The sequence below is a fragment of the Trypanosoma melophagium genome, assembly GCF_022059095.1.
Source record: "Trypanosoma melophagium isolate St. Kilda chromosome Unknown ctg8segment1, whole genome shotgun sequence".
NCBI classification, from domain to species: Eukaryota; Euglenozoa; class Kinetoplastea; order Trypanosomatida; family Trypanosomatidae; genus Trypanosoma; species Trypanosoma melophagium.
Genome location: NW_027125193.1, coordinates 49,252 through 68,410, shown reverse-complemented (window position 1 = coordinate 68,410; position 19,159 = coordinate 49,252). Strand labels below are relative to the sequence as shown.

General features: G+C 40.5%; 11 protein-coding genes across 11 annotated transcripts; all 11 read right to left on the bottom strand.

Moving 5' to 3' along the window:
- Nucleotides 1–345: 345 nt before the first annotated feature.
- Nucleotides 346–1,026, bottom strand: LSM04_007693 (CDP-alcohol phosphatidyltransferase; the record flags this gene model as incomplete). The annotated part of the gene is made up of 1 exon (XM_067338821.1): nt 346–1,026. One exon carries the CDS (start codon nt 1,024–1,026, stop codon nt 346–348), a length of 681 nt encoding a protein of 226 aa, XP_067185982.1.
- Nucleotides 1,027–1,484: 458 nt separating this feature from the next.
- On the bottom strand, nt 1,485–1,850 carry LSM04_008442 (uncharacterized protein; the record flags this gene model as incomplete). The annotated part of the gene is made up of 1 exon (XM_067338820.1): nt 1,485–1,850. The coding sequence occupies one exon, from the start codon at nt 1,848–1,850 to the stop codon at nt 1,485–1,487; it is 366 nt and encodes a 121-aa protein (XP_067185987.1).
- A 229-nt stretch (nt 1,851–2,079) lies between these two features.
- Nucleotides 2,080–3,063, bottom strand: LSM04_004882 (uncharacterized protein; the record flags this gene model as incomplete). The annotated part of the gene is made up of 1 exon (XM_067338819.1): nt 2,080–3,063. The coding sequence occupies one exon, from the start codon at nt 3,061–3,063 to the stop codon at nt 2,080–2,082; it is 984 nt and encodes a 327-aa protein (XP_067185963.1).
- A 398-nt stretch (nt 3,064–3,461) lies between these two features.
- On the bottom strand, nt 3,462–4,310 carry LSM04_006212 (uncharacterized protein; the record flags this gene model as incomplete). Its single annotated transcript, XM_067338818.1, has 1 exon — nt 3,462–4,310. The coding sequence occupies one exon, from the start codon at nt 4,308–4,310 to the stop codon at nt 3,462–3,464; it is 849 nt and encodes a 282-aa protein (XP_067185972.1).
- Nucleotides 4,311–4,967: 657 nt separating this feature from the next.
- Nucleotides 4,968–6,944, bottom strand: LSM04_000202 (Protein kinase domain; the record flags this gene model as incomplete). The annotated part of the gene is made up of 1 exon (XM_067338817.1): nt 4,968–6,944. The coding sequence occupies one exon, from the start codon at nt 6,942–6,944 to the stop codon at nt 4,968–4,970; it is 1,977 nt and encodes a 658-aa protein (XP_067185932.1).
- A 383-nt stretch (nt 6,945–7,327) lies between these two features.
- On the bottom strand, nt 7,328–8,179 carry LSM04_008129 (JAB1/MPN/MOV34 metalloenzyme domain; the record flags this gene model as incomplete). Its single annotated transcript, XM_067338816.1, has 1 exon — nt 7,328–8,179. One exon carries the CDS (start codon nt 8,177–8,179, stop codon nt 7,328–7,330), a length of 852 nt encoding a protein of 283 aa, XP_067185985.1.
- Nucleotides 8,180–9,207: 1,028 nt separating this feature from the next.
- On the bottom strand, nt 9,208–10,986 carry LSM04_007181 (BTB/POZ domain; the record flags this gene model as incomplete). Its single annotated transcript, XM_067338815.1, has 1 exon — nt 9,208–10,986. One exon carries the CDS (start codon nt 10,984–10,986, stop codon nt 9,208–9,210), a length of 1,779 nt encoding a protein of 592 aa, XP_067185977.1.
- A 987-nt stretch (nt 10,987–11,973) lies between these two features.
- On the bottom strand, nt 11,974–13,398 carry LSM04_001131 (uncharacterized protein; the record flags this gene model as incomplete). Its single annotated transcript, XM_067338814.1, has 1 exon — nt 11,974–13,398. One exon carries the CDS (start codon nt 13,396–13,398, stop codon nt 11,974–11,976), a length of 1,425 nt encoding a protein of 474 aa, XP_067185939.1.
- A 936-nt stretch (nt 13,399–14,334) lies between these two features.
- Nucleotides 14,335–14,970, bottom strand: LSM04_004690 (uncharacterized protein; the record flags this gene model as incomplete). The annotated part of the gene is made up of 1 exon (XM_067338813.1): nt 14,335–14,970. One exon carries the CDS (start codon nt 14,968–14,970, stop codon nt 14,335–14,337), a length of 636 nt encoding a protein of 211 aa, XP_067185960.1.
- A 358-nt stretch (nt 14,971–15,328) lies between these two features.
- Nucleotides 15,329–15,934, bottom strand: LSM04_007098 (uncharacterized protein; the record flags this gene model as incomplete). Its single annotated transcript, XM_067338812.1, has 2 exons — nt 15,329–15,831; nt 15,883–15,934. The coding sequence occupies 2 exons, from the start codon at nt 15,932–15,934 to the stop codon at nt 15,329–15,331; spliced, it is 555 nt and encodes a 184-aa protein (XP_067185976.1).
- Nucleotides 15,935–16,339: 405 nt separating this feature from the next.
- On the bottom strand, nt 16,340–18,634 carry LSM04_005060 (Replication factor Mcm10; the record flags this gene model as incomplete). Its single annotated transcript, XM_067338810.1, has 1 exon — nt 16,340–18,634. The coding sequence occupies one exon, from the start codon at nt 18,632–18,634 to the stop codon at nt 16,340–16,342; it is 2,295 nt and encodes a 764-aa protein (XP_067185965.1).
- Nucleotides 18,635–19,159: the final 525 nt, after the last annotated feature.

Sequence of the window (19,159 nt, the reverse complement as noted above, 5' to 3'; positions counted from 1 at the left end):
CGAGTTCTTAATATTTCAACTCCCCTTGTATTACCCACAGGGATGCATGTAGATATGTAGATTTATCCACGGAAACAGAGAAGAAAAGAAAAATGTAAAGAGAAAAAGTGAGAAAAAAAAGTTCCAGCAATCCCAGAGAAAACAAATAATTGTATCTTACTACTTGCAATTTAGTTGTACCGCTTACAGCTATCATTTTCTCTTCGTCACTCTTGCATTTTTCCATTTTCACCATATATACATATATATATATATATATTTGCTCTCCTTTTGTATCGTCCCTTTTCCTTATTATTTTTTTTTTTTTGGTTTCTCTCATCTACCTATTTTTTTTTTTTTCTTTCTTCAGTCTCCTTTCCCTTCTTCTCGCTCCTCCGCATCCTTCACGGCAAGGTGGTACATGCTGTCGAGGAGTTGTTGTACATTCACCACCTGTTTTAAGAGGTTCAGCACTGACGTTACGACGAGTAGAGGAAGCACAATGGTATCTGTCCATCCAATCGTATCATACACGCAGTAAACGTAGAGGAGTAGATAGGAAATCTCCTGTCCAATACAAAATGCCCCCATCACCTTACGATCCGAATAGTACAATTTGAGAAGTGAAAAAATACTCTCCGAGACATCCTTGTGTGTACTCTTCCGCATAAACAGTGTCACGTATGTGCGACAAAAGTGCGAGGCCACATCGAGAAAAATCAACATGGCACACACCGTCGTAAAAAACGCCGGCATCACCCCCTGGGCAGTGTGGCTCAACACCACCAGCAGCCCGGCAGTGGCGGCCCGGTCCGTCCACATATCGAAAATAGCACCAAAATGCGAACACTGCCCCATCGCCCGCGCCAGAATGCCGTCCGCCGCATCCAACACAAACGCCAACGCGTAGCACGAGAGAAAAAGAAGCGGGCGGGTGTCCAACACGCAGAAGGACACAAGTGTCAGTAACACACGCACATAGCCAATGAGGTTGGGGTAGAAGAGGTAAATATCGGATGGCTGCACCGCACGTACATTAACGGACATTCGAGGAAATTATACCCAGCAGGAGGAGGAGGAGGAGGAAGGTGAATGTGGCTGGGTAAAAAAAGAAAGAATAGGAAGGAAAAAAGAATATATATGGGAAAGAAAACTATATGGAAAACAAAGAAGGAGTTCAGAATATATATATATATATATATATATATATATATATATATATATATATATATGCATTCATACAAATGCATAGACAGACATATGTTTATAATGGGAAAGAAATTCCTGGCAATAGAAGAAAAAAAGGAAAAGAGTGCAATCGGAAGGAAGAACACTGAAGGCGAACGTCCATATCAATCAAAGAGATGTCAAAAAATAAAAAAAAACTTGTTAACATGTCCTTTTTTTTTCTTCCTTCCAGCTTGTAATAAACCCCCTTCGGTCCATTCCACCTCCTGCTAAGAATACTTGTAATGCTACCTCTTTCCTTTTTTTTTTTTTCCCACTTACTTGCTGGGGTCCTCGCGGCGAATCTCATCCCGCATTTGATCCACGCTGAACGGACAGGAACGGTACTTCAGCACAGGATAACGGAAGTACACATTTTCACGTGCCACTTGTCGTTTCGCCAAGCATCGATCGCACAGCTCTGCGCCGGCGTCCGTGAAGTGATCGAGTGTTAAATGCAAACCGCAGAGAACGCAAAAACGTTTGCAGTCTACACACACCAGTGAATGCGATGGCGCTGTTGTTTTGTTAAAGTGCGCCGCTGGCAGCAGTCTTCGACAGGTGCTGCATTTGAGTCGAAGATTTTTCTTGGAGACATGCAACGCCGTACTGCGGGAAATGTACAGCGCGGCTGTCCGCCACATCTTCTACATCAACATAATCAAATAAAAATAATAAACAAAAAGTGAAAAGAAGAAATAAGAAACACAAAGACACAAAATGTGAAATGATTTAAGGAATAAGCAATAAAAAAGGGAAAAAAGAAAATAACAAATTGAGAAATACGAGTAAAAAATTAAAAAAATATATAGGAAGGAGGATGTTTTGACTGTCATCACAGATATATATATATATATATGTCTTCATGTAAAATCAGAGAACAGTCATCGTACTCTGGAGTAAGATGACTTGATCCCCTAACTTCTTTTGAACACGCCGTTGCACCTCATCTGCAAATTCAGCAGGATTACCAATGACTTTCATGCCGCTTACGTATTCTCCTTTTAGTTGCCCATTTTGCAACAGTTCCTCAGTAACAGCAGAGGAAAGACCTGGTTCAGCCTGTAATAAGATAGTATTTCGATAACGTTCTGTTAACAACTCACGTACTACTGATTCTAGTGTTCGTTCATAAAGTGGCAAAGTACCTTTTTGATAGCTGTTGCGTACAGCGAGAGGTCGAATCGTACTGTGGAAGACAATTTGCATACGAGAACTATTTTCTTCTTTTGTTGTTGTTGTTGTTGTTGTTGCCGATTGAGGAGTAGCAGTAGAAGAAGAACTTAGACGACGATTTTCTTCTCTTACGAAGCGATTTAAGGATAGCTCTGGATCAACATCCACTACTACAATAGATTTGGTGGCATGCAAATACAAAAGTACACTATACATAAGCCAGTTGACACTAATACGTTTTGTTACAACTGCTGAATCACCATTATTAGATAACTCTAACACCCGTTCTTTACCATTCCATCTGTTCCTTAAAACTGCATAATCACTAGAAAACACTTGGTAACGAGCATCACTAGTGGGATATGAACACGTTGAAAGTGTGTAGCTACGCGTTGTAATAAAGTAGACAACAACAGTGACAGCAGTGAGACCAAAGAGAGCATATAAACTAAGATTTGCTTTTAATCGTCCAAGCGCAGCACTTGGTCCCATAGTATAGAATCCATCCACAAAGTCATAACCCTTTGCACCGTATACATTTACCCCTACTTTTGAAGATGATGCTGCCGTCTGACCAGTGGGAGTAGGGGCAGCAGTAACAATCTTTCGGCGCATGCTGCAGCACAACGCGCCAAAACCCCAAGGACATATCACAGAGAGTCGCCGTGAATGATTCCACATTACCTTGATAATATCAATATATTGGGAAGGGATGGGAGTGTGAAGAGGTAATTAACCCTTCTGCTACAGAGAATTGAAACATTCCAATGGAGAGGGAAAAAAATAACAATAATCTGGCAGCAAACGTCAAAACAGGAGAAGAAAATTTACAAGATATGAAACACACTTAATCAACCCTAGTAGTAATAGAAATAGTAATAATAATAGTAGTGGAAGTGGTAGTAGTAGTATAAAAGTCATATTACAGATAAATACAAGAAAAAAAAAACATATAACTACAATATAGGATTCATTCCATGAACCATTGTCGACATCTATATTCCTCGTAATTATCATAAAATACAAAAATTTGACTTTCTCAAAAAAAAAAAAAAAAAAAAAAAACAAAAAAGAGATGTTCAATCTTTTCGAGAGCGAACATGTCTTTTACCAATATCCTCTGCAGCAGCTACTATTGCCTCAACACGTTGGGCTACATCCACACGCTCACCCAACACAGAGGGCCGTTCCGGTTCTGTAATCTCTGGTAGGACATCAGGCGAAGACCGTGTTAACGTTGTTGAATTTAATGTAACGTTTAAAGTAGTTTCTGTCTTCTCCGTGGCATTCTTTCTTGATGACACATGTTTCCCTTTGCGTAGGTCTTCAAGTAGCTGCTGTGAGGCGTGCAAATGTGTGGTAGACTCTTCAAGAGATTTCTCCGCCTTTTCTAGGGCATGGGTGGTAAGTATACAAAGCGCCTTCATCTGCCTAACACAGAGATCCTGCCGTTTTGCCTCACTATTCTCCGCTGATTCTGCCTCCGCGATATCTGTTCCTAATTCCGATCGAATGGCCGCCAGTCGCTTCTCCCGCGCCTCCCGTGCTGCCTTTATCTCCTCCGCCGTACGTGGCCCTGTCCCTGTACTATTATTACCATTATTATTACTAGTTGCTGATGTTTCTGTGGACATTCCAGCGGCGGTGATGGTCAGCTGCTGGGCGACGCCGGCGGGCGGGGGGTCTGTGGCGACCCACAGCAGCAGTCGGCTGGCGAGATCGCCAAAGGCGGTGCCGTTGAATGTCACGGCGGTGCTGATGCTATTCACACTCCGGAAGACCACCACCAGCCGCTCCCCCGCCGCGTCCCACCCGTCAATCGGCCCGCACTTCGCGACGAGGAGGCGGAGGAGATCGTCCCGCACCGCCGGCGGGCAGCCGTCAATGTAGACCGTCCGGTGCAGCCGCCCCACAAGATCCAGCGGCATTGCCCCCTCCGACCACAGAGACTACTACTACTACACCACAGAGAGAGAGGAGAAAGAAAACACAAATGATGTATAATATAAAGGGAAATGCAGAATAATAATAATAATAATAGTCGTAGTATTCACTAGATAGAGAGATAGAGATGATATAAACACCACACGAAGAATGCAAAGAAAAAAAAAAGAGGGGTACTCTTAGAGAAAAGAAAGGCAAATATTTCCCTTAAAAAACAAAAGAAAGAAAAGGAGAAGCTCTGCTCTCTTTTCACACCATATCAATAAAGAAATGGTTATTCTACAGTAGAATAAACTCTATTCAGGTTTCTTTCTCATCTATCTATGAAAAGTGATAATGATTCTAAAGAAAAAAAAAATCGAATGGACGGTGATAATATTCTATAAGAAATTTGCAGACAAAACAAACAGAGAAATAAAATCAGCAACCGCTATTTATTTTTATTGCATTCCTTTCTATTCCATAGTACTCTTCATATTAGCAACACGAATAGACAAATAAGAAAAAAAACACCAAAAACAAAGAAAAAAAAACAAGAAAAAAAGCAATCACCCTTCCAAAGATTAACACTATCTACAATCAACAAAAATACAAATGGCATTTAGCAGTTACAAAAATTGATCCACATCATATTATTTCAATCATTCATTTATGTGAATATATCCTGTACTTTCTGATGGATTTGTGAGCTGCGAAAGAGACGTAATACTATCATCAAAACAAAGTCGAACAACGCAGTTATTTTCTACTTCTTCCTCTTCTCGATTCCCTCTGTAAATATCACCAGTACCGGTAAAATGAGGAATAATAAAAAGTGACGAGGTAGATGAAGGGGCTAAAAGTGTTCCATTTTGTGGAAATGTAGTACCGCTTCCATCGCTTCCACTACAGTACAAATGAGGTCTACTATAACTTGCCCCTTGACTAGATGTTCCTACATCTTCAGAACAACTCTTTGAATTTACCTCAACGCCAAGAGCAGCAACATTACTAATATTAGTATTAGAAACAGAAGCAATAACAGGATTAGAAACAACTGAGGGAATCCAATCACTCTGTGATACAGATAAAACACTAGGGATACCAATATTTTGTATAGTAGGAATGTAATCTGTTGAATGTGAAGAACTAACTGTAACAAAGCTAGCACCAGAAACAGAAGCACTTCGAATAGCCGATGTTACTTTACTCGCGGCACCGGCACCGGCACCGGTAGCAGTAGTGCTAACAGTAGCAGTTCGTCCAATAGTTAAATTGAAAGAACTATTTTGTATTTCCTGATTATTTGTAAGATCATGCTTACATTCATTCTTATAGTATCCTTCTTGTGCTTCCTTTTCTCGGTAGTGTTGTTGCTGTTGATTACGAACTTCTGGACTAGGTACAGGAAATTCTATAAATGGAGTTTCCCAACGTACAGTTATGCTTGAACAATCAACACTCACTGGACTTGGAAGCTCTGTATTAAATCCATTTAGGTGTGAACTAGATCTCTCATTTCGAATAAATGGGTGCTGTAAAGCTTCTATGCACGAAATTCGCTTTGATTCATTCACACAGAGAAGTGCGGCAATAAACTCACGTGCCTCTAAGGAGAGGTGTTCTGGGTAGTATATATTACCCTTTGTAATACGACTACATGTTTCCGCCGCGGATTGATGCTCAAATGGTGGTCGACCACATAAAATACGGTACGCAAGTACACCAATTGACCATGCATCCGCTTTTGTAGTATAACCACGTTGTGAAACTAGTTCTGGTGAAAGATAATCTAAAGTACCACATAATGTATAGCGTCTGTTATAACGTACATCTCTCTTATTAAGACGTACCGCCCATGAAAAATCTGCTAATTTTACTTCTTTAGATTTAAATAATATATTTTCTGGTTTTACATCTCGATGAATAATATCACGTTCATGCAAGAAAGAGAGTGCTAAGAGAAGAGGTTGTAAAATAGCTTGTGCTTCCTCTTCTAAGAGTCGCTCATGTTCTCGACTTTCTAAAAGCATCTGTAAATTTCCTCCTTCGGCATACTCCAATACCAAAAATATATTCATATCATCCCAAAAGTATGCGAAAAGGCGTAGAATATGAGGATGGTAACGTCCCGCATATTCCTGTAATTCTACTTCACGTCTTAACTGATGAAAAAGATTATGGTAACGTATCATATCCTTTGAAATACATTTAAGTACTACAGCACATTTTGTACTTTTTTCACGGGCAAGATAAATTTTACCAAAACGTCCCTCATCTAGTTTACGCGCAATTTCAAAATCATCTAAAGACCACATACGTCCTCTTCCTGTTTCATTTTCAGGAGATTTTGTATAGTTATAACCGGGCAAAAAAGAAGTACTGTCCTTATTTACTTTTTTTCGTATTGTCGGTGTTGTTTCTAATGTTGCTTCTAATTCTACGTGTTGCACTGCTGCTGCTGGTGGTGCTGGTGCTGAAGAAGAACAACAATAGGTTTGATGCCTTTCAGGTCTATCAAAACGGCTAGTATAAGGGTCGGTAAAAGTATTTACGGTGCTTCTATCATTGCAGCTGTACTTATTGTCATTTTTGTGCCAGTCGTACAGCCAATGGCTCTCAGAACTCACGGAGTGCATTTCGGCGATGTACCAAAAAATAAAGCAGCCTTCTACTACACCTTTACTTTATCAACAACCGAAAGAATGTGAAAAATAAGTAGATAGATATACATATACCTATACATATATATATATATATATATATATATATATATATATATACCAAAACGGCCATTAAGATAAAATCACACGCACACAAAAAAAAAAAAAGAAATGCACACAAAGAGAAGAAAAATGCAGGGTTATGGTAACCGAAGGCAAAGAATACTACCAAAACCAGAAAAAAAAACTGATCACGGAAGAAAAAAATAAGTAAGTAAATAAATAAATAAAGCACCCAAAATAGAATTATGATTGGAGTGCGGAAGCAAAACGTCAACCAAAAAAAAAAGAGAAGCACATCAACGTTGTGGATGATTTAATACCCCCTCCAGACGCCTCACCTCTCCCTCTAGATATTCGATAGAGCTACGCAGGAGACGAAGAGCGGGCTGAGCGATGAGGTTTTCGAGTGTGTAAAGCTGAACCTCCTTTAGTGAACGTGCAGCTATCATAGCATCTGTTGCATTGCCGCTACGTTTTCGCACGAGTTCAACGGCTTCGTCTATCTCCTTGGCGAAGACACGTAGCATCTCATGTGTCGTATCACAGGTTAACTGAGGTGATAGGGGTGTGTCGAGGCGTGAAACAATCTCAAAATCCACCATAACGTGAGAATCGTCCGGTCCTGTTTGAAAGCAATGAATGGAAACCCCGCCCTTCTGTGTGGCATCTGTGTAGAAGACGCTAAAAATGAGGCCTACCCACCCGCTCTCGAGTTGCTGGTAGTTGCGCTGGGATCGCAGATCAACGTGGGACGGGTACGGTGTAATCCGTGGATGACTGTGATACCAACCAATAACTTTTGTGCCCCGTTCCTCCGCCTCCTGCGCTGCGCTGACGAGTTGCGTGGCGGCGATCTCCACGCGATCTGCCCGCCGCACACTTCGCGGCACCACCGCCGCCCCCCGCACATCCGCCCACTTCCGCCCCGCAGAAGAAGAAAAGGCGCAGTGGCCGCTATTTCGATGGGCCGGGGGGCGGGCGGAGATCTGGCCGAGGAGGACGCCCATCACCTCCTCCTTCTCCGTCGTGAGGGCGTGGGCCACGCAGGCCTGGACGACATTCTCGGCGAGATAGACCCGCTCCAGCACGGTGGGCCGCTCAGACACCGCCGGCCTAACCCCACGATCTCGTTCACTATAGGAGGACATGCGACAAATAATAATAATAATAATAATAATAATAATAATAATAATGTGGGGAGGTAGAGAGAGTATCTACCACTAAAACGACTACTAGAAAAGGATACTGCCCTCTATTAAAGGGTGTCCACTACAAGCAATATCTTACTCTATTAAAATAAAAAGGGGAATGCCTGTTTTGGTTGCTCTTGTATTTTCTTTTTTTTTTTTTTTGTGTGTGCCCTCGTGCGTGTGTATGTAGAGGGAAAAGTAAAAAAAAACACAAGAAAAGGTATAGAAAGTCAATTTCTTTTTTTTTTAGTCCAAGAAGCAATTTGATTATTTTAAACATAACAAATTCATCTAGAAGCAAAGATATTTGTCAATACTGAAAGACAAAAAAAAGCAAATAATGTGGCATGCCATCCACATTTAGGCATAAAAAAACAAACACATACACAAAAAAAACAAAGAACACACAGTCATCACGTACATGTACAAAGTATACGTAACACTTATTAGTTCCACTGAAATAAACAACAATGAAGAGGGGGTAGTCACTTCATCATATGGAACTATGAAGAAACTTTCATACCTCTTCGCCTACACATGTAACAAACAGAGAAAAAATGCAGGAGACGGTTACCCTACTACAAAAAAAAAAAGAAACCCATTGAATCAGTAGGCAAGCAACAACAAGCAAAGAAAAAAGAAAAAGAAGAGATTTAAAAAATCAGTATTTTTCTGCTTGTGGAATCTTTTCTTTCTTCTTTGTTTATCCAATAACCACAGCGATATATCACAACTCCCACCAACCAAGAGATCATACATTATCTATTCCTTTTCCTGTATCGGTTATCTCTTTTTTCTTTTCACTCACCACAAATACACAAAGAGATAAACATACAGACACATATTCTCTCTTTATCTATCTATCTATCTATTATCTCTAACTTCTTTTATTTCTCTCTCTCTCTCTTATTTTTTGCCTTATTTCCTTTTCTTCTTTTTTTTTTCTTCGTTCGACTTCTTCCATTCGTTTTCACCCATCTTTCACTCTACACTCGGGACTGGTTTTCAACCACTGTACGAAAGAGTGCCACTACCGCATGCTGTGGCAGTTCAGCAATGATCTCCCAGGCCTGAGGATCTTCAGATATAAGTGCATTAAAATTACTCGCAACGTAATTGATGGCCCGTTCATGGAGTTCTATTACGTGATGTTTTACCGCATATATAAGCAGACGTAATGCATTCTGATAGTTAAATGCATCATCAGCCTCTTTCCTAAGTTGTCCGTCCATACCAAACACAGTGTGCATTTTAAATACAATTGCCACATCTTCTGCAGAAAAATCTCTATAAATTTCAAGGTGATGACGATAAATACCAATTAAAAGTTTTTGCCATGATCGTTGTGTAAAATCAAATTCAGGTGAAGTAAAGGGTGGTATAGCCACTGTTGATCGGGGATTCATAGCTTGTGAAAAAAGAACACAGCGTGAAGCTAGTATGTAACGATGCGCCTTTATCACTAACTGTTTTGGACCTACAACAAGATCCATATCACTGTACTCACCTGATTCTGCTAACCATGCTATTTGTTTACCAAGTGTATTCTTAGCAGCAGGAATTTCCACCTGTGGTACGGGTTCCTTGTCACGTAGAATAAGAGAAAGACGACGGAATAAATGTCCAGGAATTTCTTCAAATTTTGGGTCCTGAATAAGGTAGTCATAGTTATCTAAAAGAGCACGAAGATACATAGCGTTAAGTACCTCATCACCAGCATTATATCGTGTTAATACAATAGGAAGAACATTTTCGTATGAGAGAAGTGGTCGTACATATTTTAAACATATACCACATAAATCATAAAATTCACAAGCACTAGAAAGTAAATAGAGATCTAGTAATGCTTCAGGTGGTAATATTCCTTGTTCTGGATATTCTTCCGTATAAATATATCTCAAAAAAGTAGAAAAAACCTCAGCAGAAACGGCAATAGCTACAATACATCCTGGTTGAAGTGGAAGCATAGCCTCCGGTAACAATGGACGCATACGAGCTACAACAACACATCTGTGAGCTTTAATACGTACTCCCTGTACATCAAATGTCATATCTGTAAGAGTTTCAAGATGCTCAAATGGGTATAAAAGAGAAGCTCGCCCGATATACTGCATACCTGGATTACTAGGACTTTTAGTCGGTGCAAGTACAAGACGTCTACCAGCAGACATAGAACGTGATGTACTACCATTCATATGATGAGTGGGTTGTTGTATTTGAGTAGATCCACGACGAGATTCATTATGATGGCGATTCACTGGTGCAGGAGTTGAGAGAGAGGCCCTACGTGATGAACTTTTCTCCCGAAAAGCTGTAGATTCTAATATCTTTAATAACACCTCAATATCAACACAACGCATACCAGAACTCTCCTCCAGATAAGCAAACTCATTATCTGGTTCAAGTAGACGTTGTAAGGGAATAAAATAATTCATTCCCCAGGCACTACCTGACTTATTAAACGAACAACGAAATGTATGGCTCTTTGATAATTGTAAATCGTCATAACACATTAGAGTCAGTTTAAACTGTGCAAGTACAGCTGCATTAGTGCAGCTTTGAAGGTGTAGAGAAAGAAACATCTCGTCTTCTTGTGCAGATCGTCGTTGCTGCAGATGTAGACGCCATATATGACCTCCAATCCCGAACTTTGGACTATAGTGGGATCTCTCAGCTGTCATTTCTCGAATTGTACTCAGAGGACAACGGTAGCGAAACCGTGCACTATTCTCAGAGAGAACCTCCACATTTTCTACGCACTCCATTTCTAAATTGAAAACTGAAGCAGTAAAAATAATTGCAAGGTAAAAATAAAATAAATAAGAAAAAAAAAGCGTGTAAAAACTCGTTTCCTTCTCTCTCTATTAATTACGCTAAATCACGCTCAGACGTTTCTTCTGTTTATTTTTTTTTTGTCCTTAAATTTTGGCTGTCACACTCTTCTCTTCGCCTTTCCTCTTTCTCTCTTTTTTTCCTTTTGGTTCTCTCTTTCTACTTTATTACACCTTGTTTTGTTTTTATTTTATGCTTCACCTGGCACTCCACTCTCGCTCTCTCTAAACGTTAAACCTCTTTCTGTTCTGTCTCTTTTTTTTTTCTTTTTTAATTCTCCCTTTCTCTATTTATTGCCGCTCGTTTTGCACCTATTTTTCTTTGGCTATATAAGCTTCTGCCAAAAGACCCTGAAATTTCTTTTTTTCTCCTTCTTTTTATCTATGCTTACCACTCAATTACTTGTGAATTCCCCCTTTTTTTCTTTCAAAGAGACAATATATATGTCCGAATACTACAATGGGGTCTTGGAGATGTAGGCCCTTGTAGAAAAGATAAAAGAAGAAAACGAGAAACAACAGAATTTAATAAGAAGAACATCAATTCCGCATGTATCACAATTAAGAGAAAAGAAATCAAATTAAACCCCAAAAAAAATATATAATAAAACGATAAAATGAGAAAGAGTGGAGAAACAAAACAAACAAACGAAAGAAAAAAAAGAAAACACCTTTTCTTGGAAAAGACGCAAGTAATCAATCACAACGAAACAAAACAAAAAGAATTGAGAGGGAAAGAGAAAACGATACCAGCAGAAATAATAGTAAGGGAATTTTTTTTTACACGAAAAAGAAAAATACTTGATAGCTCCTTTCAGTCATTCTTTTTCTTTTCTCTTCTACCTTCTTCCACTGATGTTTTTTTTCTTTCCTTTTCTTTTCTTTTTCTTCTTTTTTGTCTTTTGTTTCATTTTGTCCTATTCACTCTTGTAATTGTAATGGGACTGTCTCAGTTCCACGTTGTAACACATTCAGCTGTTCTGCTGCTAAGATTCGCAAACGATCTACACGTTTCAATAAATGTATATAGGCACTGCTAGTGGCATTAGCATCTAGCCACTCTGACACTTCACGGAGTCTATCCATATATTCCTGTTGTCCGGGATATTTGGCATCCCCAATTAATGTCTGTACAAGTAACGAGAAACGGGCCAGTAACGCCTCCCGCAATGCCCTTTCATGTGGTGCCAAACATTCCATACGTACAGTGAAATCAGAGATGTGGCGTATAATTGTGCGCGGACCATTGAGATCACGTAATAGCGCCCCACTCCGTTCACGCATCGCCACTAATAGTGGTTCATGCGCCATGTCTGGGTGATTTGAGATTCCACGTGTTTCCAGCAATACTCGCCGCAGGTGTGGCTCAAATGTACTCATCCACCACCGGCACGCCGCCTCCACGCCGGACTTCACGTGTTCCTCGCGCACGCCGTGGCACATCTTTTCATACGCGGCAACGGCGAGTTGCATCCACGCCCGATTGACTTCCACTAACGCCTCACGTGCGGCAATATTGTCCATCATCGTCTCACTACGCTCGAGTAAGACGAGGAAATTCGTATCCATCACCGACACATTGGAGAAAAAAGAGGCACAGAACTCACGTACGTCTGTGAGGGCATCCAAGTTTTCAAGTGTTTCTTGCTGCTCCCGGCACCATTTAAGTAACTTTTGTTGATCTTTAAAAAAATCCGCAGTATTTTCACACAACAAACGTCGACGATGACGTTCACGACTCAGAAGTGAAATAGCTTGTAACTGCATCTTTGTCAATTGTTCATATTGTCCACGTAATACACGAGTAGATAGTGATACACTTCCTGTACGTTCTGCCTTTTCCAGAATAGATATAGAATGATTAATTGCTGCATTGAAAGGACCCCAAGATTCACAGGCTTCAACTATAAAAGTATCTTGAAGATTAGATGGAGAACATGACAGGAAATGTGATAGCCACTCTCGTCGTAATGCCAATTCACTGTAGACCGAAACCCATCGCTTTGCACACTCATTTACAGGAATTGATGTTGACCCATTAACACTTTTACCATTATTAATAACACTACTTTCATTACAACGAAATTGTTGTAATTGTTTAAGTAACATTTCACGACGATTTAAAGCAGATTGTCGTCGTTGTACTGCGGCTGAATGGCGTTCCTCATCTGTCATTGATACCATTCGCTCTAGAAATCTGCGTTGTTTTAATAACGTCCGCATCTCTGCCTCAGCAAGATTCATATGTGCTTCTAAAGTACTATTCCCGGTATTTCCGCTGGCTACCAGCGCACGACGGAGTTCTTCCGTTTCTAATTTTGCAATTTCTTCGAAACTGTTAGGCATCTCCACTTATTTTTCAGAATAGGAATTAACTCGTTATTATATAATGGTCTCACCTTTACTTTCAATTTGTGTTTATGTATGTTTTCCTTTTTGCTTTCGTGTTTTCCTCTCTTTATTTATTTGTTTCTTTCAGTTGTTGCTTATATATATATATAGTTTCGACTTTCTAGCAAGTCTTCTTCTTGAATAACCTATAACTTTTTTTTTGTACTTTCTTTTGTTACTCTTTTCGGTACACACCCAGACACCTTCTCTCTTGATCTTTCTTTGATAAAAGGTGCGCAGCTAATGTGTTGATTAGCTACCAATCATCATCATCATAAAATGAATCAAGACAGAAAAACACAAAAACAAAAGACAAATTTAATTTAAACAGAAACCATAAAAAAAAATGAAAAAAATGGAACAAGATTGTAATGCACAAGTAGAAAAAAAAAGAATAACCACTGTTATTGCACCACTTCCATATGTTTCCCTTGAAATTGTAGAAGCAACGGTAGATGCTCCCAAATGAAGTAATGGAAATAAAACCTAAGAAAGGAAGAAAAAACTACTTTCTGCGGTAGTCTAAGCACAAAATTCAAAAGAGTTGCAGAAAAAAAATAAAAGAGGGTCAAACATGTAGAGCCTCGTCTCTTTTCTTTTTTCTTTTAGTTTTTTTTTTCCCCATTTCAATCGCTAGGACCGTGAGATGTATCTCATTCGCATGCACACACACACACACACACTCTTTCTCTCTCGGATTCCTCGTTTGAGATGTACACATTATGTGGCTCTCTCCCTTTCTCTCAGTACGTGTGTATGTGTGTTTGTATATGTTTTTTGGTCTTCCTACTTCTCTTTTGTTGCTTTTGTCTATTTATTGACTCGCACCCGAACACTATCACCACCGTATATTATCTCTGGTTGAAGTATAATGGTACATCCTCCTTTGTATCAAAAAGATGTGGCACTGTTGACGCAGACGAGGTCGTACCAGCTTGTGTACTTTTCATTATCCTGGTAGATGTACTTCATGGAGGACCGCATCGACGGCTGCAGCGCCTCTCCGTGGTAGAAGAACATTGGCATGACAATCATCCACAGCACCCCGGAGCAGAGACGGAAGGCGGTTGGTGTGAGCTTGATGTTGTACTTCTCCGCCAGAATAATAACGGCGGCGCTGAGAATGCGTGAGAGGATGTAGAGTGCCATCTGCACGGCGACGGGTGTCTGCTCGCCCCAGAAAAGACAGCCAACGACAAACCCGGCGAGGGCGGCGTGCCACATCTGCGGCCGGCCGCCGTTGAGCCGCGCGAGAAGCCCGCGGAGGAGCGAGACGGTGAGGCCGGAGGCGCCGAGGGCGACGGCGTGGCGGCGGGTGGCGGTCAACACGCGGCGGAGGACGACGGCGGGGGGGGCGGACGTCCAGACGAGATTCAGCACCAACGCGTGGGGGGCCCGCACTCGGGCGCCGTACACAAATCCGTTGCGGAACCCCTTCACGGCGTCGAGCAGCAGCGCGTAGCGGCCGGAGCGGATCATCTCGTCCACGAGGCGTAAGGCCGCAGCGGGGGCAGACGGGGAACTCATCCTCGTACACAATGACAAGGAAACAGGACGAGTGGGAAAAAGAAAGAGCGTAAATACGCTTTTTTATCGATGCTGGAACCACACTGGCAAAGGGGGGAAAGGAATTAAAAAAATAAGGAAATGAAGAGTAATAAGCAAAGAAATGACCATTAGGTATAGGTGAAGAGATAAGATACCCGTAAACACACAAGAGAAGGAAAAAATACAACATATCTATACATATATACGTATATATATATATATATATATATATGGGGAGAGCGAGGAAAGAAGAACGGAGGAATGGGGTTAAAAATCCACTCACCTTTTCCTTAAAGTGAGAATGTTTAAAACCCCATCCCAGTTTTATAGGTTCATCTCACATTTCACGTGTAAGTGCATTCACCCACGTGGAACATGAGGATAACGCTACAAGACGCGGTACAGCAGGCAGCTGACGTTCCATTAACAACGTCACATTTTCTGTATCATTCCGTTCTGTACCCTTTTGTGACTGTGGTATTGTCCCTTGTAACTGTTTCCATACACGATATCCTCGCATTCCTAATTCTGCACAAACATCCACACACAATGTGGTTGACACCCCTTTTCCTTCTCCAGGAACTATAACTTCCATACAATTATAATTTCGTTCTACGGAGGTAAAATCAGGTGATGGTGGTGGAATAACACATAGTTCAAGCCGTTCTATGCATTTCATAGCATCTTGATAGAATGATTGCTGTAACATTGGTTGCCACTCGCCATAACGAAGAAAATCCAGAACAGCTGAAAATGCCTCTCCACTCACACCATACTTTAGTGGCATTAAATCAATATCGGAAGTATCATCAAAGAGGGGGAAATCGTCACTAAAAAGGGCTGCAAGTCTGCTTTGCCCCTGCTAAAGAAGTGTACCAAGCGTCGTGGAACATGATAATTCTCCACAACGAATGGTAATGGGATGATAAAATGCCTCATCCATTTCAAAAATTTATTACGCTTCTTCACCGCGCTAATAATACAAAGAAAAGAAAAAAAAAGAACAAAACATTTCAGTAATAATGCCTTCTTTTTCTAAACCATTAACAAACCATATAAAAAAAACACCCATGTAATTGAGTGGGTTTTCTGCAGTTCAAGCCAATAATAATAATAATCATCATCATCATCATCATCATCATCATCATCATCATCATCATCATCATCATCATCATCATCATTATATTCCCAAGAGACTTCCCAAAGATAAAACGTTTCCACTCCTCCTTATATCTCTTGTATACACACAAACACAATCACTCACTCTCTCTCTCATGTTTTTTTTTCTTTTAAATTCCACTGCTGCAAACAAGTTAGTAACATGATCCATTTCCACGCCTCTCTTTACCTACAGTTGTGGAGGAACTTCTTTCGGTGGTGCCAACTCTGGTGCTGCATTGCTTGCCTTCCATACAGAGGCAGCAGAACAACGTGGACAACGCGGAATCAACTTAGATGGTCGCGTATCACCAAGTACAGTAGTCTTATAGCTACAGTGTTCACATTCAATAAAATGTCGAGTAGTTTCACCTGCCACTAAGACATGATGAAGCACTTTACAACGTTCATTACGATTCATATACCAACGGTCACATTGGCGACAAAATAAGCATTTTACCTTTTGTTCTGTGATCTTTGAAAGTGCTTCTAATGCTTTATCTTGTATTAGACGACGCTCCATACGTTGTTCAAACTGTTGTTTTGCATTTATTTTACGAAGTTCATCATTTGCGCTTTGCATAGAACCAGCTACTACACCAAGCAGTGAAACAGGCCGAGAAGCATTACCAGGTTTTTTCTGATGTTCTTCTTCGTGTTGCGCATTAGCGAGAGTGCCTTTCCCCTTTGCGAAAACTCCATCACTTCGAAGTTGACGTGCTACAGTAGAGACGAGAGCACTTGTCGTACCATTTGATCGTTGTGTAACAATATTCTTCGAGAAATCTTCACGGCGAAGAAGAACTTCATTGAAGCCACCACTACCACGCATCGGTGCAAAGGCTTTTGAAGCATCACTTGCCAAAGGAGCGTATTGTGCACGAATGGCTTCCAACTCTTTTGCTGTACTTGAAATAGAACTTGACGCTTTGCTTCTTGCCGTTGCTGTGGTGGTTGTTCCTGTGGTTCTTGTGGGTATGGTTGGTAACTTGTCTTGTACAGCTGACGTTGATGTAATTTTTGCACTTTCACTTCGAGTTCGCTTCAATCCTGTTTCATGACGTCCCATTGCCATGTGCAGTAGTCGCTGAGTTTCCTTCGCATCCTCTTGATCCACTGCAGCAGCAAGCACTGCCCTACCTCGTGAAGTTACACCGAGTGCTGTTGGTGTATTAAACACACGCGTCACATTTCGACAAATCCCCGTAACTGGCAATGCACCACCCGGTACAACTCCTGCGTAAGCTCCACCGGCGGAATTTACGTCAGAAACAGAAGGTGAAATTGTGGGAAGACCACACGATCCTTTTACTGTTAAAAACCCTTGTTGTTGTCTCGCTAAGGTTTGCAGTGCACTTTTTGATGCTGTTAACGTAGCGGGATTAAGTGCTGCAAGATTTACACGTGTTGTACCTGCAGGAATAGCAGAATTATTTGAAGAAGAACGACTAGTACCCCATGGGGTCTGCACCTTTGATTTAGTGGAAGTCGATATATTACCACGAGCTTCACGGCGAAGATGCATCGCATGGTGAGAACAGTACTTTGATAAAGCACTGTTCACTATGTGGTTACAATGTTCACCTGTACGTTGTTGTACCCACTGGCATGTTCCAAGATCTGCGGCATAACCAAGTACACGCACCTGTTCACTAGTCACTACCTTTAACATTTGTGAACCATTATCCATATTATTACTAGAATTAGTATTATTATAGTTTCTAATAGCATTAGTAGTAGAAGATGATGATGATCCCCTACGACTCTCCAACCGCTGTACACCTGAAAGCCCCAAAACTACGCCATTTGCAAGTTTAGTGTAATGTACGTCAAAAGCTGATCCACCAAATAGAATAGGCATTTCTTCTGGTGGAGTCGGAAAAGGTCCTTGCATATTCCAAAGTGTTACAACCCCGTAAGCATGTTTTCCATTTTTTTGTTTTGGATCTGTTTTACGAGTTACCACACCAATAATCATTAATGATTGTTGTGAATCTCCTCCACCAAGGATACGACGTGTTTCTGTAAACGTGCGAAAAGGATGTTGAGCTAATATAACAGGAAGTTGTTCACAGCTTTTTGTGGGTCGGCTAACATTTATTCCACTCTTAAGTTCCTTTACAAGTGTCGCTCTAGCACGATGTTGTCGTTGTCCGACTGTTGTATCAATATCGTCTACAGAACCTTCGTTTGAAACTCCTTGAACCACACTCATAATAGATGTTGATGCTGTTGTAGTAGCCTTGCTTAAAGCCTCCGTAATGGACACACTACTAATGCTACTTTGTGCATGTTGAAAAGTCTCAATATTTCCTTTTGATACACCAGTATTCTCATAACTGCTAGAGAGCGTTAGACCCGCAGAATGTGCATTGAGAGGCTCCTCTTTTGTTCCAGGTGCATCAAAAACAGCAAAGAGATCGTCTTCATCGTCATCACCGATGTTGTTGTTTTTGTTATTGACACAGTCAACTGATTCCGTCATTTTTAGTCGATTGGGTTTTCTTTCTTCTCTTTTTTTTCTTTTAAATAGTCTCCACCAACAGAGACACCTACGAAGAAGAAGAATGAAGAAAAAAAAACAATACTTGAAGAATAATACATATATACAGGTTTCTTCAGAAATAATGTCCAGAACGAAAAGAAAAACATCTGTAAAGCGAGTTCTTTTTTTATTATTTTTTTTTCGTTCTTCTGCATAAACTTCATTCCATAAAATATTTACATTCCAGATAAAAAAAAAAAAGTAAAGATAAAAAACAAAATCCATGATCATCAGATAATTAGTTATACATCCATTGTCTGAGATTCAAATAATAGCGGGAAGTTCATTGTACATTCTGGAATATCAATAACATTCACGTAGTTATTTCTTTTTTTTTTTTTTGTGCGTATATACCGTTCACATCCCACCCATTTTTTTTCCCCCATATCTTGTTCTCTACATTACTGATCCTTTCAGTCACTCCATTTTTTTTCTTCTTTTTTCGTTTCCTTCATTTTCTTCAGA